This window comes from Rattus norvegicus, chromosome 4, assembly GCF_036323735.1.
Source record: "Rattus norvegicus strain BN/NHsdMcwi chromosome 4, GRCr8, whole genome shotgun sequence".
NCBI classification, from domain to species: domain Eukaryota; kingdom Metazoa; phylum Chordata; class Mammalia; order Rodentia; family Muridae; genus Rattus; species Rattus norvegicus.
The window spans coordinates 15588527-15608026 of NC_086022.1; the positions used below are offsets into that span (position 1 = coordinate 15588527).

Sequence of the window (19500 nt, forward strand, 5' to 3'; positions counted from 1 at the left end):
ACTAGGAAGAAGAATTAGTTGTCTCTTAAATTCCACTTGTGATAAGCATTTTGCTTTTGCCTGGCTAGCTGAGTTCATGAGGCTTTTAAGTATTTCATCCTAATTTCTTTGTTGAAACAGGTCTCGGTCTGTAATCCAGGGGCCGTGGACTCTTGCTCTTCCTTCCTCAGCCTCCCATGTGCTAGGATTACAGTCATGCACCTCCATACTCAGCTTTGCAGATAAGCATTTCATATACATTTTGATTTGGTACTCATAGTAGCCAAACTGTAAGTGGCCACTCAGCTGCATATTTTGCCCGATACTCACATTTTTTACATTTTTGTTTTCTGAGGATCAACTATCAAAAAATGAGTCATTAGGACAGAGTTGTAATTTATGTGTCCATTTACCTATCACATATATTTTTATCAAATTTTTATGTAATGTGTAGAAGTCACATAAAATCCCTGTGCTGTGTTCACCAAAGCGTACTCACAGGTGGAGCTCTTCTCCACACGAGAGAGACCTTTATGCTCATTGCAGAGTGCTGTAGGCATGTGATATGAAGCTTGCTACCAGGAAAATGGAGGCTCTAGACACCGAGGTCTCGTGTGTGTGTGTGTGTGTGTGTGTGTGTGTGTGTGTGTGTGAAGTGTGTATGTGCTTGTGTGAATGTGTGTGATTATGTATGTGTGAAGGTGTGTGTGTGACTATGTGAGTGAGTGTATGTGTGTGTGTGTGTGTGTGTGTGTGTGTGTGTGTTTGTTTAATTTAGTACAAGAATAAAAGAAGTGAAGAGTGCGTGCTACTCATTCCACTAGGTGGCTCTCAAGTGTAGTCAGGTCTACAGGCAGCCCAGGGACATGCTGAGTGTCCAGGGCATCACTCTGTGGTCAGGTAGATAGTAAGACACGTCTTTGACACTGAGGGACCTCTCTGGGCCAGTTGAGGGGAAGATGGATTTGGACCTAGGTAATGTCATTGATGAGCTGCCTACTGTCACAGAAGAAAACAAACCTCATTCTTATGTCTGATTTTCAAGACTCTGTAGTGTATGTTTACCCCATCAAAGTCCCACTTGGCAACAAGTAAATTTCCTATAACGTACTTCTCAGTGTCCTTAGCATAGTTTGTGGTAGCTATATTATAAACTAATTATAAATAGTGTGAACAGCTAGCTAATGCTACTGGAAGGGACTAAAGAAGTTGGACCAGAGATTTGTATCAGCCACTACAGGTTTATCTGTCTGGAAGAGTCAACAGTCCGTCAATGTTTCCCTTGCAATTCTGCACGCTGCTAGATAGATACCGTACCTCGGAAACCTGGGGCCTGCAGGGGCTTTGTTCCAAGTTCTGTGTGGGGCATGTTATGTTGCTGTAGCTTCCTTTTTGCTTCCAGGACAGGGTTTTCAAACTGTGTTCTTCTATTTATGTGGCTGAAAAAGAAAATTTCAAATTAGGATAGCAGTGGGACAGAGTCATTGAGGAGAACATGTGCGTGGCTCTATGGAGAGCAGGTGATTAAGGACACCTTATTTGATTACAGTCAAATGTCTTACCCAGCATGCATCAGGCTTCTGAGGGAGCTGGCCTGTGCATAACACACAATTCTGCGATAGTTCAGAGCACTCGATGTCTCTATCAGATGCTGTTCCATTTACCATATGCATGAGACAGCCAAAGGAACCAGATGGTGTGTGCTTTCTGGCTATTGTCTTCAGGTGGGATGAGTTTGATTCATTCAAGTAAATAGTCAAAGAATGAAACAAACTGAATGGTTCCCTCAAAGGTGTGTCACCTAAGCTTTGTAAAGGCTCGGTAGCAACAAGATGAATGAGAGGTGAGTTCACCAACAATGTAACAGAAGCTAAAAATAACAATAAAAAATGAGGTGTGTGTGTGTGTGTGTGTGTGTGTGTGTGTGTGTGCACTAGAGATGAGTGTGCAGGTGTAGGAGGTGCTTTCCTCCCACTCCATGAGTTCTTGAGATTGCACTTAGGTTACAAGGCTGGGGGGTAAGTACTTTTACCTGCTGGGCTCTCTCACTGACCAACAGTATATACTTTTAGCAGTCAGACTCGGGTTGAAAGGCCAGGATTCAGAAGGAACCTTCTCAAAGCAGTGACAGATGTCTATGTAGGATGTTTACTGCTGAGATCGTCTGTGTGCTGAGATGGGAAGCTAGTAGACAGACACTGAGAGACTGGAAACACATGTAGCTCAGCTAACCCCAGGATTATAGCACCAGGAAAGTATGTATTCTTATATAACAGAGGGCGGGAAGCAGCCCTGCCCACTAGCGATGTCCATGGCAGACACAGATGCCCCAGCAGAGGGCTGGCATGTGCAGTGATATTTGTTTCTTAAAGGCTCTGAAAGTATGAGGGGGAGAGGGGTTAGAAGAGGAGCTGACAGCTAACTGCATGCCAGTTACCACAGATAATATATTCTATTATACTCAAGTATACTATGTGATATGATATATATTATACTCTAATATATTCAAATTATAAGAGATACAATCTGAAGCATTTCCATTTGAAGGCGATGAGAAGGTAAACAGACAGGTTGCATGACTTGTTCTAGATAAGCCACATGCCAAGTACGATGAAATTCTAGAATTTAATCATCATGTCTGTTTCTGCAGGGGATCTCTAATCTACATGCTTTATTTTTCCAACATGTGATTTCAAACTAGCAAGTACATATAGTTGCCATGCCTGCTCACTTTTTCCCTTTCTCTCTCTCTCTGAGACACATACACAGAGATAGACCACACACACACACACACACACACACACACACACACACACACACACACACACATACTTTTAATATCGGCACATGAGAAAGGAGAGGAGATAAAATGAAATCTTATCTGGTGTGTTTGAAAAGTCGTTGGCAAGAATGATGACTGCAGTGCATCTACTGATGTCTTTGTGGGAGGCATGGGAGATGCTCTCTGTCACATGGTCTCAGCGCCAATCAGCTCTGTATTCAGATCCTAGCTCCTGGGTAGCTGAGTAGCCATTAGTAACATGTTAAACCTGAGCCTCTAAAACGGGCACAGCATTGTCTACCCGAGTGGTTATGAGGAATAAACATAATAGCCAATATTAGAACCTCACTTTTAGCATTGGCATGTTTATTTCTAGCAGCTTCTGTTATCAATCAGATCAACCTAACTACCCCGTCAAGATTTTAATCACCTCCATTCCTGCTGTCATGGGAGTCTTTGTGGGGTCCTTTTAAAGAGCTTGAGTCACGCTACTGTAGGGTGTGTTTATAATAATGTTCTTAATGATTCCTACTCCCTACAGAGTTCAAAGGAACTGTTGGGGAAAACTCTTTTCTACTGGAGGTGATGCGCTGTGCCTGGAGGAGCACCTCCCCTGTAGTTCATGGTGACTGGTGGCATGGCGGCTTTTCAAGCGTCTTTATTCAGGAAATTCAGATGGAGCCACTCTGTGCCAGGAAGGCTGAAGTTGGCGGCTCTTTTTCCTTTACCGCCTACAGGTAACCTTCTTAGCAAAAATCCTTCAAGTCTTCTTGATGTTGTAGCTTTATCCTTGGCTGTGTTGCCACAGGTACCCTTTGTTTTTGACATACTTGGGGCAACTCTAACAGGCAATACCCAAAAAGATGGGTTTTTCCTAATGGCATTCAATACATCCATAGTGTGATGCTTGATCAAATTGTCTGTGTTTAAAGCGGCATCTTGGGAGAACTTCTAAACTTTCTTCAACCATTTGGACCTTCTCTACGGATTGAACCTCAGATGCTCTGAAGGCTTATGTGTCAAAGGCTTGGGTGGTCCTCAGACTTGTGCTAATGGAGAATGGTAGACTTCTTTAAGATGTAGGAAATGAGCGTCCTTAGATCACAAGAGCCATGCCCTCATAAGGAAGTCTGGAACGTCAGTGTCTTTCTAGTAGTTCCTGGCCATGAGAACTGGCCTCCTCCACCTCTCTGACTTTGACCTACCATATTATTGCAAGCGCTACACAAGACAGTTGGTCACAGAAGGATTTATTTGGAGAGTGGTAGAAATCTTTAAGAGGTGGGGGTGAGAAGTCTCAGGTCACTGGGGGCATGCCCTCACAAGGAAGTGTGAAACAACCGTGTCTTTTCCTTAGTTCCTGACCATGAGGAGAACTGGCCTCCTCAGACTATCTCATTGTGATCCAACATATCATTATGGGCTCAACACAGTACAGCTGGCCACGGGAAAGGAGATCCTGAAACTCAGGAAAAATAAACCATTCTCTTGTAAATCTTGGACATTTTCTTTTAAAATTGCAAGCTAGTTAAACACAACCACCTTCTACAATGGGGCATTATTGTCTGCTTCAGGGGGCTGCTAAGAGGCTACGAGAAATGTTTGCAAAGAGCAGATACTTGGGAAGAACGCTACAACTGTAAAGTGTTGTCTTGTGGTTTTTTAAAAATAGTTGTTACTTACTACAGTTAACATTAATGGTAATGTTATTAGTGGCATTATAATACATTTCGTGTGTCCAAAGCCTCTTCCTAAGCCTAACCTTAGCATTTCTAACCAGCATTCTGCTTCTTCCCATGGATGTTTATTTAAGCTCAAATAGATCCTCTTATTACATCCCTCAGCAAGAGGATTTGAGCAATTTTGAAAGAACAAGTAAACAAAACCAGGCTAAAATTATTTGAATGTAGGTGCAAGATAAATAGACAAAATTGATAACACAGGGTCCTATTTGTTTATTAGAGTTACATTGTAAATTAGCTTTGAGCTTTGAAACTGCTTACTTAACAAGAGAGAAGAAATAGCTATTCCCTTTAGAATAGTTAAGATAAACCCATGTTCAGAACGACATGGATTACATCCTTAAGAACTCCTGTGTTGAACTCTTCTGGGTCTTTCTGTCCAAGTCTTTGGTGAAGAGGTTTCAGTGATCCAGCATTGTAGGACCCTCCGTGGTAATTTTACAACAGTGAGTTTCATGGTTGGAAACCTTCTGTTGATGCTTTAATGATGGATTGTTGTGTCTATGCGTCTCTATCCTGGGAACTCTTATGTACAGGGCTTATGTAACATTTTTCTTTGTATCCTACCCATATAACACAGGAAAAGATGTTTAAATATTTATATAATAATTATGTGATGAAGATATTAACTATTTTCAAATATATGTTAGTGATTTAAAAAACCCAATAAGACATATATTTGAAATTACCTGAAGTACTGACTTTTTCATAGTCTACCTGTTCTAGTTTTGTTTTTCTAGGTTACTGTTCATTACACATGCTGAATTTTATCCTTACTAGAATCATCTTGACTTTAAGGGACATTAAATTTTTATCATCTTGACTTAAGTAAACTGGATCTTCTGTCAACATGGAAGAGGGAATAGTGACTTTCAAGTGGCATTTGAAGACACAAGTTATTTCATTATGGCTTAGATAGTCAGTACCTCAAACAGATCTATTGAATAAATGCTTTGATGGAGTCAGATACTTGGAAAACTGGGCGATCCTAATGTTTTCTGGTTTCACTCATCCATCAAGTACGTATTGTGACAACTGAACTGACCATGTAGGGTTAGTTTATGTGATACAAGTATCATTTATGTGGGTAAGCATCTATGGGATCCTTCAGGCCAGAGAATCTTTCCAGATATGTAAATGATGATGTGGCAAAATGTCATTACCTTTTGGTTGCAAAATATTTGGCTCAGTAGATTGCTTACTGGGAGAACTACTTTGTGTCATAGTAGACATGTGGATGAACATCACGTTAGGGATGAGGACTGGGAACTCTAGGGAGACACTCTTCCTTCAGCCCAAAAATCTCATTTAGCTTCTGCTTTTCAGCTTAGAATATTCCCCTTTTCTGCCATTGTGTTCCTTTGGGGATCTCTGAATATACTTAGAAAATACGAGTTTCAGGAAGCTTAGAATTCCCATGGGTTTCTCTGACCCTCCTTTTAAATCCCCCACTTCTGGGACAATACTCTTTCCACTTGGGTCCCAAGATGCCACTCCACTGGCAGCAAACACAGACACTGCACCTCATTGTCTACACACTGCTCATTTTTATGTTAGTCCCAAGAAGAATACATGGTGTTTTCATGGCCATTAGTTTTGGATAAAAAAGATTAAAAAATATTTAAAAATCGATAAACATTATTTCATGGTTTAAAAGCTAGAGGAGAATAGCCCCACAGGGGTCTTCTGGGTTAGTCCAAAGTTTTGTCTTGTTGCTGTAGAGATGGATCTCTGGTTAAGAGCCTTAGCTGCTTGTACAGAGGACTCAGATTTCTAGTTCTGTATTGGGTAACTCACAAACATTTATAACTTATTTTCCAGGGTGTCATGCTTTGACACCCTCTTCTGGTTTCCTTGGGCATCTCTATACACTTGTGGTGTGTGTGTGTGTGTGTGTGTGTGTGTGTGTGTGTGTGTGTGTGTGTGTAGTGGGAAGTGGGAAGTTGGAGTCATTCGTATTTTACTTTCTTTTCTCCCTGATCACAAAGGGGATTGTACACACACACACACACACACACACACACACACACACACTAATTTTTGTGCTTCAGAATTTTCCATATGTAAATCTAGCATTGAAATAAGAACCATTAGAATTTCTGTGCATATTACATGGGTTAAAAATGACCAAACCACTGCAAAGTAGTATCCAGATATAAATACTTTCCAAATATTTATATCCAGATAAAATACAGGTAGAATGAGTCATCAAATATTGTTTTTTTTAAACATCTCTTTGCTAGACATTATGGCAGGGGTTGTGGGCAGGAGCAATGATTAATTGGGGATGTGCTCTGGAAGGAGATTGAAAACAGGAGACAAAATAATTATGAAATAGTGCTTACATGTAATAAACCGATGTGTTAGCATGCTTTAAAAAGCTAAAATTTAAAAGTACAATATCAAAACTTAATGTTTTAAATGAGTTATTTTAAAATATGACCTTTGGACGAACAGAAACATTATTCTATTTTACTTTGAACTTTTTCACAAAATAATTAAATACTGCCTTTAGTAGGATTCTACACTTAAGTGGTAATTTTGTTTTTTATAAATGTCCACTGATTATTTCCTACTGTACCTGGGGAATATGTTTTGTGGTGTGTGTGTGTGTGTGTGTGTGTGTGTGTGTGGAAGTGGGAAGTTGGAGTCATTTATATTTTACTTTCTTTTCTCCCTGTTCACAAAGAGGATTGCTTCAGGATTATGTCATCCGCATGGGAAATGGAATCATTGCTAAGAAAGATATTCATGTATTATCATTGAAACCCAGAGCTGAGTCTATCTTGTACTCCAGCCAGTCTGAGCCTTTTGACTGTATTTTCGTGTGAAAGACTTCTCTCTGTTGACTACAACATTGGGTTATTTAGTTAGTGTGTATTTTATGCATTAGGGAGAATCATCACTAAGCCATTACCACTTACTAAATACATGGGGAAAAAATCCTGTTATTCAATGCCAAGCAACCAGAGCTTCCAGGGACTAAGCCACTACCTAAAGACTATACATGGACTGACCCTGGACTCTGACCTCATAGGTAGCAATGAATATTCTAGTAAGAGCACCAGTGGAAGGGGAAGCCCTGGGTCCTGCTAAGACTGAATCCCCAGTGAACTAGATTGTTGGGGGGAGGGCGGCAATGGGGGGAGGATGGGGAGGGGAACACCCATAAAGGAGGGGAGGGAGAGGAATTAGGGGGATGTTTGCCCGGAAACCGGGAAAGGGAATGACACTTGAAATGTAAATAAGAAACACTCAAGTTAATAAAAAAAATCCTGTTGTTTTTCTTAGAAGATATGACCATGAATAGTGTTAATCATGTTATGAAGCTTCTAGGCCCTTTAAGATACATGGATATTTTAAAAATAATTAGAGCCCAAATGCATAATTTTCTCCATAGTTTCTTCAGTTTACTGAAGTTAAACTAAGACCAGACAAGCAATTTAAATAGACCTATGGCCCCTAGAGAAATAGAAACAGTCATTATAAGTTTCCCAACCAAAAAGAGCTAAGGGCTACCTGGTTTCAGCTCAGAATTCTACAATGCTTTCAAAGAAGAGTTAACATCAACACTCCTCAAATTATCTCATAAAATAGAAACGGAACCATTGTCCAAATAATTTTATGAGGCCAAAGTTACTCTGATACTAAAACCACATAAATACTCAACAAAGAAAGGGAATTACAGATCAATTTTCCCTATTAATATAGATGCAAAAATACACAATAAAATATCTAGAGGGATTTAATCCAGTAACATGGCTGCTCTGCAGACACATCCTTAGCACACACACCTTAACCATGAAGGGAAGGCTAATTTGTAGAAGGAAGTAGCCAAATTGAAAGTGACATCTAATTGAGAGGCAGTAAAGTGTTGAGTCAGAGAAATATTTGACAGAATGAGTCAGAGATAGGATATGTCCAACTCACATGAAAACAGCAGAAGAAGTGAGGCTACTTAAGAGCACTGAGAGAGAAAGGAGCATGTGGTGGTGGTATGTGTGTAGGGCTGATTTACCAGGACAGTTCTACAGAGGTTACAGAGAGAACAAGCTAGACTCAGGCAAAGGCAGAACTAGCCAGAGACTGATAAGGAGCCAGAACATTAGAAGATATTGCCAAAGTTAGTATAAGGTCAGGTAGAGCAATTCAGTTGGAAGCTGAGAAAACCCAGACTGAATCAGTCAGCTGGGAAGATTAGATTGTACACAGAATAGAAGTTTCTAGACCTAGGCCTAGGATATTTAGGACAGAGAATGAAACTCTCTGGGTTCAACCCAAGCTGTGTATTTACACAGCTCATCTCATCAACAGAGGAAATAAAACATTCAAAAAATACTGTAAACCAAATCTAATAACATTAGAAAGATTAACACCATGATCAAGGAGGCTTTGTCCCAGAGGATAGGGAACCACTTTATAAACAAACTGAAAGAAAAAAAAAACACATATCATCTCAGTAGATGCAGAAAAGACCTTTGACAAAATCCAACCACCTTTTTATGATAAAAGCCCTGGAGAGACTAGGGATACAAAGAACACACTTAAACATAATAAAGGCAATTTACAACAAGTCTATAGCCAACATCAAATTGATGGAGAGAAACTCAAAGCAGTTCTACTAAAATTAGGAACAAGACAAGGTTGTCCACTCTTTCGATACCTATTCAATATAATACTTGCAGTTTTAACCAGAGCAATAAGATAACTAAAAAAAAAAAAAAAAAAAAAAGAAAGAAAGAAAGAAAAAATTCAAGATGATACAAATTGCAAAGGAAGAAGTCAAAGCATCATTATTTTCAGATGATAAGATAAATGATCATAAAAATTCTACCAGGGAATTCCTTTAGATGATACACACTTTCAGCAAAATGGCTGGGTATAAGATTAATTCAGAAATATTAGTAGCTCACTTATACCCAAATGTCAGATGGGCTGAGAATGAAATGAGAGAAGCAATACCTTTCACAACAGCCTCAAATACTATAAGCAAGTGAAAAACATGTTGCAAAAACTTCAAGTCTTTGAAGAGAGAAATTAAAGAAGATATCATGGAAAGATCTCCCATGATTATGGATCAGTAGGGTTAATATAATAAAAATAGACATCCTACCAAGAACATTCTACAGATTCAATTCAACCCCCATCAAAATTCCAACACAATTCTTTTCAGACTTTGAAAGGACAATGCTTAACTTTATATCAAAATCAATAAACTCAGGATAGCTAAAAGAATCCTGATCAATAAAAAGGAACTGCTGGAATTGTTACCATTCCTGATTTCAAAAGCTATAGTAATAAAAACTGTATGGTATTGGTATAAAACAGACATGGTGATCAATGGAATTGAACTGAAGACCTAACTATAAAATCACATGACTATGGATACTGATTTCTGATTTAAAAAAAAAGCCTGAAAGACACAGTGGAAAAAAAATAACATCTTCTAAGAAATGGTGCTGGCATAACTGGATGTGTAGAAGAATGCAAGCAGAGCTGTATCTATCACCCTGCGCAATCTCAATTTATGTGGATTGAAGATCTCAACCTAAAACCAGATACACTGAACCTGATAGAACAGAAAGTGGGAAATAGCCTTGAACATACTAATACAGGAGACAACTTCCTGAACAGAACATCAATAGCACAAGCACTATCTTGATAATTAATAAATGAGATTCCATGACATTGAAATGCTTCTGAAAGGCAAAGGACACCATCAATAGGAGAAAATGGGAAGACGCCAGGAGAACACGACCCAAAGAATCAAGTAAGCAGGGCTCGTATGTGCTCACAGAGACTAATGTAGCAAGGACCGGGCCCTCGGGGGTCTGTGCCAAGTCCTCTGACTTTGTGCTGTAGCTGGACTCCTAACTGTGAGAACAGGTCTGTCTTGGACTCTTTCATCAGCTCCTAAGACTGTTCCTCCTGTTGGGTTGCCTTAGCTTGGGTTGTGAGGGCTTTGTCTTTGTCTTATCATATCTTGGTTGTAGTGTTTGGCTTTTGTTTCTTGAAGGGCTACTGCTTTCTGAAGGGAAACAGAAAGGAGGCAAGGTTGGGGATGGGGATCTGGGAGGAATGGAAGAGAGAAGAGTCTATGTTCAATTAAAAAAAACTAAAGCCAGGTAGGCATGCATTAAAATTGTTGCCTATTTAGTTCTTGTGCTCTCATAAAACATCCGAATGCTATTGCCGAGTGCAGGAGGTGGACATTATTTTTAAAGGTAATTTAAACCTTTTGTTTCTGTATTTAAAATGCTAAGTCAAAAACTTGGAGGCAGGATGAAATTTATCTAAAATGAAACTAATGACTGCACTATATCAAGATCTTATGCATTAGAAACAAAACTAATGGCCCCATTTTTACTGGTGCCTGCCAGCCCTGACTAAATGGTCAAATCTCTAGTGGAGGAGACATGTGTGCTGTCTACCGATCGTTTATTTAGGACATAAGGACTTTCCCTAAATGTGAGATTCTTAGTTTTAAAATACAATCTTGGATGAGATAAATTGAGCTTTTTACCTTACCATTGGCCACAGAGAAATTGAAAAGTGGAGCTGAAATATAATTTATGTTAAAATGGAATTTTACGTAATTTCTCAATCGATTTTTTGAGCTGTTAAATTTAAAGTAATAGTTTAGCTTAAGTAAATGGAACTCCAAAACATATGCAGCCATTCATAAGGATAGACATCAACAACTACGAATACAAGAACGCTCTGGGGACTGACTCCAAGGATAGCCACTGAGGTGGCTCAGGATACTAGGAAATCATAAAGGCCACATCACCAACATCGGGAATTATCCAGGAAGATAAAGGCCAGGGAAAGGATGCTGGTGGACGGAGATGCACAAGGCTGTGGATAAAACTATGGCCGGTTCTAGAGGCCAAGGGCATGAAGATAATTACAGTTCCATATAAAACTCAAAACTTGCCAGGTTTTCAGGTCCAATGTTCATCATAGGTAATCATTTCCTGGTCTTTATAACTATCCAGACCAGGGAGAAATCAAACATACAGTGTTTACTTTTGTGAGGTGAAATGTGATACAGGAGGGACTAGAAACACGAGTTAAAAAATTCTTTTGATGAGTTTTAAGGAGGAATTATCCTGGATAAGTTCCTTATTTTTATGCTGTGTCCTGGAGACCTCTAATCTGTGCAGAGTACTTCAGTCACTTTGTCACTACTATGTGGTCTAGGTGTGGGCAGGAAGGTGTAATTTCAAAATTTAAAGAGACACCGAGAGAATGGGGGTGGGGCGAGCAATAAAACTGAATGGAAGAACAAAGGTCCTGCAGCATCAGAAACAGAGGATGATGGTGGTGGTTGGACAACTGGTGTTTTTAGCAGATTGCTGAATGCTGGGTGTCATTGCAGAGTTTACATAATTAACACTCTGAGTACATTACCAGTGATTTCAAAGCATTGTGGACTGAGGATAGTTTCCTCTAAGAGTGGTGGGGAATGTGCTCCCTAATACCGTGCTTGTTCTTTTTCAAACTACAAATGTGTGCCCCTGCACTGGGCTGCTCTTGGGATCTCCCTCCCGAAGCTCTTAGAAAGATTAGATGGGTTCAGAAGGGTACCCCCACTTTTCAAGCTACTTTGTTCCTGTTCAGATTTAAACTTGGTTCATAGATGTCTCAAGTGGTTGAATTGAGAAAATAAAGAGAGGAAGAAAGGGGTTAATATTTATCTGGTCTAGTTCTCATGCCAGATACTTGGCTCACTTGGCTCAAAAGCTTACCTCTTGCTCAAAATGGGTAAACTTTTTTTTTTGGCATATCTCCCAGTTGATACAGGAAATTAGCCCTGCTCTGCGCAGTGCCAAAATTCAAGAACGTTGATTTACATGGTTCCGAAACAACTGTATATTTACTTTTCAAGCAAATTTCTCATAGTCATGCATGCAGAATATGTATCTGCTAATGCTTCTGCAAGGTGAGTGTCATTTCCATTTTCAATATGAAACTGGAAATTTCAATTACACTCTAAATTATCTGCAGATATTCTAAAAACACGAGTGTGAAATCACAGAATATTATTTTGATATATTTAATAATACCTTGAGAACTCAGGAGTTATTTACATAGAAACAGTGAGCGACTGTGCCACAGTGGAAATTTGGGCGTGTGTGAATGTTTTATGTATTGAAAAATCAGAAGTAAAATGGCAACAAAATAAGCCAGTAGATCAAACCAGAACTTTCTCTTCAAAGGTTGTCTTTTAGTTTTTGTCAAGGTTGGTGTGGCACCTGTTGGCACCATATGATGTGTTTATAAAAAGATAAAGAGAGGATATGTCCCGTGTCCCTGGTTCGATCCTGGGTTTTGGCACCAATGTATTTATAAAAGGATAAGGAGAGATGGGATTATGTTCTATGGGGGTCTGGGGAAAGGATGCTGAGGCATCCATTCCCCCTGAGGGACCAGCCACATGACGATATAGTATAGAATAGAGTTTATTCAGGGCATGGGGAGGGGAGGTAAGAGGATAGTAGGGCAGAGAGAGAGAGAGAGAGAGAGAGAGAGAGGGGAAGGGGGAAGAGGGGCAGGGGGAGGAGGGGCAGGGGGAGGAGGGGGAGTAGAGGCTGGCCATGAGCACGTGGAGAGAAGGGGGGAGGGAAATGGGGAGAGAAGGGACAAAGGGGAAAGAGGGTAAGAGCAAAAGAGAATGAGAGCGAGACCCAGTGAGAGAGAGACCCAACCGCCTGGTCAGGTGGGCACTCCTGAGGCTGCAGAGCGGAAGAGACCACCAACTCTGCTCACCCCTGCCCACATCCCTGGCCCAAGAGGAAACTGTATAAGGCCTCTGGGCTCCCGTGGGGGAGGGCCCAGGAGCGGCAGGACCCCTGCCTGAGACACCGCCGGAACCTGAAAGAAACAGACCGGATAAACAGTTCTCTGCACCCAAATCCCGTGGGAGGGAGAGCTAAACCTTCAGAGAGGCAGACAAGCCTGGGAAACCAGAAGAGACTGCTCCCTGCACACACATCTCGGACGCCAGAGGAAAAAGCCAAAGACCATCTGGAACCCTGGTGCACTGAAGCTCCCGGAAGGGGCGGCACAGGTCTTCCTGGTTGCTGCCGCTGCAGAGAGCCCGTGGGCAGCACCCCAAGAGCAAACTTGAGCCTCAGGACCACAGGTAAGACCAAATTTTCTGCTGCAAGAAAGCTGCCTGGTGAACTCAAGACACAGGCCCACAGGAACAGCTGAAGACCTGTAGAGAGGAAAAACTACACGCCCGAAAGCAGAACACTCTGTCCCCATAACTGACTGAAAGAGAGGAAAACAGGTCTACAGCACTCCTGACACACAGGCTTATAGGACGGTCTAGCCACTGTCAGAAATAGCAGAACAAAGTAACACTAGAGATAATCTGATGGCGAGAGGCAAGCGCAGGAACCCAAGCAACAGAAACCAAGACTACATGGCACCATCGGAGCCCAATTCTCCCATCAAAACAAACATGGAATATCCAAACACACCAGAAAAGCAAGATCTATTTTCAAAATTATATTTGATCATGATGCTGGAGGACTTCAAGAAAGACATGAAGAACTCCCTTAGAGAACAAGTAGAAGCCTACAGAGAGGAATCGCAAAAATGCCTGAAAGAATCGCAAAAATCCCTGAAAGAATTCCAGGAAAACATAAATAAACAAGTAGAAGCCCATAGAGAGGAGACACAAAAATCCCTGAAAGAATTCCAGGAAAACATAAATAAACAAGTAGAAGCCCATAGAGAGGAGACACAAAAATCCCTGAAAGAATTCCAGGAAAACACAATCATACAGTTGAAGGAATTAAAAATGGAAATAGAAGCAATCAAGAAAGAACACATGGAAACAACCCTGGATATAGAAAACCAAAAGAAGAGACAAGGAGCTGTAGATACAAGCTTCACCAACAGAATACAAGAGATGGAAGAGAGAATCTCAGGAGCAGAAGATTCCATAGAAATCATTGACTCAACTGTCAAAGATAATGTAAAGCGGAAAAAGCTACTGGTCCAAAACATACAGGAAATCCAGGACTTAATGAGAAGATCAAACCTAAGGATAATAGGTATAGAAGAGAGTGAAGACTCCCAGCTCAAAGGACCAGTAAATATCTTCAACAAAATCATAGAAGAAAAGTTCCCTAACCTAAAAAAAGAGATACCCATAGACATACAAGAAGCCTACAGAACTCCAAATAGATTGGACCAGAAAAGAAACACCTCCCGTCACATAATTGTCAAAACACCAAACGCACAAAATAAAGAAAGAATATTAAAAGCAGTAAGGGAAAAAGGTCAAGTAACATATAAAGGGAGACCTATCAGAATCACACCAGACTTCTCGCCAGAAACTATGAAGGCCAGAAGATCCTGGACTGATGTCATACAGACCCTAAGAGAGCACAAATGCCAGCCCAGGTTACTGTATCCAGCAAAACTCTCAATTAACATTGATGTCTGAGAAACCAAGATATTCCATGACAAAACCAAATTTACACAATATCTTTCTACAAATCCAGCACTACAAAGGATAATAAATGGTAAAGCCCAACATAAGGAGGCAAGCTATACCCTAGAAGAAGCAAGAAACTAATCGTCTTGGCAACAAAACAAAGAGAATGAAAGCACACAAACATAACCTCACATCCAAATATGAATATAAAGGGAAGCAATAATCACTATTCCTTAATATCTCTCAATATCAATGGCCTCAACTCCCCAATAAAAAGACATAGATTAACAAACTGGATACGCAACGAGGACCCTGCATTCTGCTGCCTACAGGAAACACACCTCAGAGACAAAGACAGACACTACCTCAGAGTGAAAGGCTGGAAAACAACTTTCCAAGCAAATGGTCAGAAGAAGCAAGCTGGAGTAGCCATTCTAATATCAAATAAAATCAATTTCCAACTAAAAGTCATCAAAAAAGATAAGGAAGGACACTTCATATTCATCAAAGGAAAAATCCACCAAGATGAACTCTCAATCCTAAATATCTATGCCCCAAATACAAGGGCACCTACATATGTAAAAGAAACCTTACTAAAGCTCAAAACACACATTGCACCTCACACAATAATAGTGGGAGATTTCAACACCCCACTCTCATCAATGGACAGATCATGGAAACAGAAATTAAACAGTGATGTCGACAGACTAAGAGAAGTCATGAGCCAAATGGACTTAACGGATATTTATAGAACATTCTATCCTAAAGCAAAAGGATATACCTTCTTCTCAGCTCCTCATGGTACTTTCTCCAAAATTGACCATATAATTGGTCAAAAAACGGGCCTCAACAGGTACAGAAAGATAGAAATAATCCCATGCGTGCTATCGGACCACCACGGCCTAAAACTGGTCTTCAATAACAATAAGGGAAGAATGCCCACATATATGTGGAAATTGAACAATGCTCTACTCAATGATAACCTGGTCAAGGAAGAAATAAAGAAAGAAATTAAAAACTTTTTAGAATTAAATGAAAACAAAGATACAACATACCCAAACTTATGGGACACAATGAAAGCTGTGCTAAGAGGAAAACTCATAGCGCTGAGTGCCTGCAGAAAGAAACAGGAAAGAGCATATGTCAGCAGCTTGACAGCACACCTAAAAGCTCTAGAACAAAAAGAAGCAAATACACCCAGGAGGAGTAGAAGGCAGGAAATAATCAAACTCAGAGCTGAAATCAACCAAGTAGAAACAAAAAGGACCATAGAAAGAATCAACAGAACCAAAAGTTGGTTCTTTGAGAAAATCAACAAGATAGATAAACCCTTAGCCAGACTAACGAGAGGACACAGAGAGTGCGTCCAAATTAACAAAATCAGAAATGAAAAGGGAGACATAACTACAGATTCAGAGGAAATTCAAAAAATCATCAGATCTTACTATAAAAACCTATATTCAACAAAATTTGAAAATCTTCAGGAAATGGACAATTTCCTAGACAGATACCAGGTATCGAAGTTAAATCAGGAACAGATAAACCAGTTAAACAACCCCATAACTCCTAAGGAAATAGAAGCAGTCATTAAAGGTCTCCCAACCAAAAAGAGCCCAGGTCCAGACGGGTTTAGTGCAGAATTCTATCAAACCTTCATAGAAGACCTCATACCAATATTATCCAAACTATTCCACAAAATTGAAACAGATGGAGCACTACCGAATTCCTTCTACGAAGCCACAATTACTCTTATACCTAAACCACACTACAAAGAAAGAGAACTTCAGACCAATTTCCCTTATGAATATCGACGCAAAAATACTCAATAAAATTCTGGCAAACCGAATTCAAGAGCACATCAAACAATCATCCACTATGATCAAGTAGGCTTCATCCCAGGCATGCAGGGATGGTTTAATATACAGAAAACCATCAACGTGATCCATTATATAAACAAACTGAAAGAACAAAACCACATGATCATTTCATTAGATGCTGAGAAAGCATTTGACAAAATTCAACACCCCTTCATGATAAAAGTCCTGGAAAGAATAGGAATTCAAGGCCCATACCTAAACATAGTAAAAGCCATATACAGCAAACCAGTTGCTAACATTAAACTAAATGGAGAGAAACTTGAAGCAATCCCACTAAAATCCGGGACTAGACAAGGCTGCCCACTCTCTCCCTACTTATTCAATATAGTTCTTGAAGTTCTAGCCAGAGCAATCAGACAACAAAAGGAGATCAAGGGGATACAGATCGGAAAATAAGAGGTCAAAATATCACTATTTGCAGATGACATGATAGTATATTTAAGTGATCCCAAAAGTTCCACCAGAGAACTACTAAAGCTGATAAACAACTTCAGCAAAGTGGCTGGGTATAAAATTAACTCAAATAAATCAGTTGCCTTCCTCTATACAAAAGAGAAACAAGCCGAGAAAGAAATTAGGGAAACGACACCCTTCATAATAGACCCAAATAATATAAAGTACCTCGGTGTGACTTTAACCAAGCAAGTAAAAGATCTGTGCAATAAGAACTTCAAGACACTGAGGAAAGAAATTGAAGAAGACCTCAGAAGATGGAAAGATCTCCCATGCTCATGGATTGGCAGGATTAATATAGTAAAAATGGCCATTTTACCAAAAGCAATCTACAGATTCAATGCAATCCCCATCAAAATACCAATCCAATTCTTCAAAGAGTTAGACAGAACAATTTGCAAATTCATCTGGAATAACAAAAAACCCAGGATAGCTAAAGCTATCCTCAACAATAAAAGGACTTCAGGGGGAATCACTATCCCTGAACTCAAGCAGTATTACAGAGCAATAGTGATAAAAACTGCATGGTATTGGTACAGACACAGACAGATAGACCAATGGAATAGAATTGAAGACCCAGAAATGAACCCACACACCTATGGTCACTTGATTTTTGACAAAGGAGCCAAAACCATCCAATGGAAAAAAGATAGCATTTTCAGCAAATGGTGCTGGTTCAACTGGAGGGCAACATGTAGAAGAATGCAGATCGATCCATGCTTATCACCCTGTACAAAGCTTAAGTCCAAGTGGATCAAGGACCTCCACATCAAACCAGACACACTCAAACTAATAGAAGAAAAACTAGGGAAGCATCTGGAACACATAGGCACTGGAAAAAATTTCCTGAACAAAACACCAATGGCTTATGCTCTAAGATCAAGAATCGACAAATGGGATTTCATAAAACTGCAAAGCTTCTGTAAGGCAAAGAACACTGTGGTTAGGACAAAACGGCAACAAACAGATTGGGAAAAGATCTTTACCAATCCTACAACAGATAGAGGCCTTATATCCAAAATATACAAAGAACTCAAGAAGTTAGACCGCAGGGAAACAAATAACCCTATTAAAAAATGGGGTTCAGAGCTAAACAAAGAACTCACAGCTGAGGAATGCCGAATGGCTGAGAAACACCTAAAGAAATGTTCAACATCTTTAGTCAGAAGGGAAATGCAAATCAAAACGACCCTGAGATTTCACCTCACACCAGTGGGAATGGCTAAGATCAAAAACTCAGGTGACAGCAGATGCTGGCGAGGATGTGGAGAAAGAGGAACACTCCTCCATTGTTGGTGGGATTGCAGACTGGTAAAACCATTCTGGAAATCAGTCTGGAGGTTCCTCAGAAAATTGGACATTGAACTGCCTGAGGATCCAGCTATACCTCTCTTGGGCATATACCCAAAAGATGCCTCAACATATAAAAGCGACACGTGCTCCACTATGTTCATCGCAGCCTTATTTATAATAGCCAGAAGCTGGAAAGAACCCAGATGCCCTTCAACAGAGGAATGGATACAGAAAATGTGGTACATCTACACAATGGAATATTACTCAGCTATCAAAAACAACGAGTTTATGAAATTCGTAGGCAAATGGTTGGAACTGGAAAATATCATCCTGAGTGAGCTAACCCAATCACAGAAAGACATACATGGTATGCACTCATTGATAAGTGGCTATTAGCCCAAATGCTTGAATTACCCTAGATCCCTAGAACAAACGAAACTCAAGACGGATGATCAAAATGTGAATGCTTAACTCCTTCTTTAAATGAGGAAAAAGAATACCCTTGGCAGGGAAGGGAGAGGCAAAGATTAAAACAGAGACTGAAGGAACACCCATTCAGAGCCTGCCCCACATGTGGTCCATACATATACAGCCACCCAATTAGACAAGATGGATGAAGCAAAGAAGTGCAGACCGACAGGAGCCGGATGTAGATCGCTCCTGAGAGACACAGCCAGAATACAGCAAATACAGAGGCGAATGCCAGCAGCAAACCACTGAACTGAGAATAGGTCCCCTGTTGAAGGAATCAGAGAAAGAACTGGAAGAGCTTGAAGGGGCTCGAGACCCCAAAAGTACAACAATGTCAAGCAACCATAGCTTCCAGGGAGTAAGCCACTACCTAAAGACTATGCATGGACTGACCCTGGACTCTGACCCCATAGGTAGCAATGAATATCCTAGTAAGAGCACCAGTGG

At 40.2% G+C, this 19500-nt stretch overlaps 1 protein-coding gene across 26 annotated transcripts in view; it reads right to left on the bottom strand.

Annotated features, from left to right (window-relative positions):
- Magi2 (membrane associated guanylate kinase, WW and PDZ domain containing 2) overlaps positions 1-19500 on the bottom strand; it is a 1483910-nt gene that overhangs the window by 310009 nt on the left and 1154401 nt on the right. For all 26 annotated transcript variants that reach the window (NM_053621.2, XM_063285370.1, XM_063285374.1 and 23 more), the window contains one exon: positions 1297-1418. In NM_053621.2, the coding sequence (NP_446073.2) occupies positions 1297-1418 (122 nt within the window). The remainder of the gene's footprint in view (positions 1-1296; positions 1419-19500) is intronic.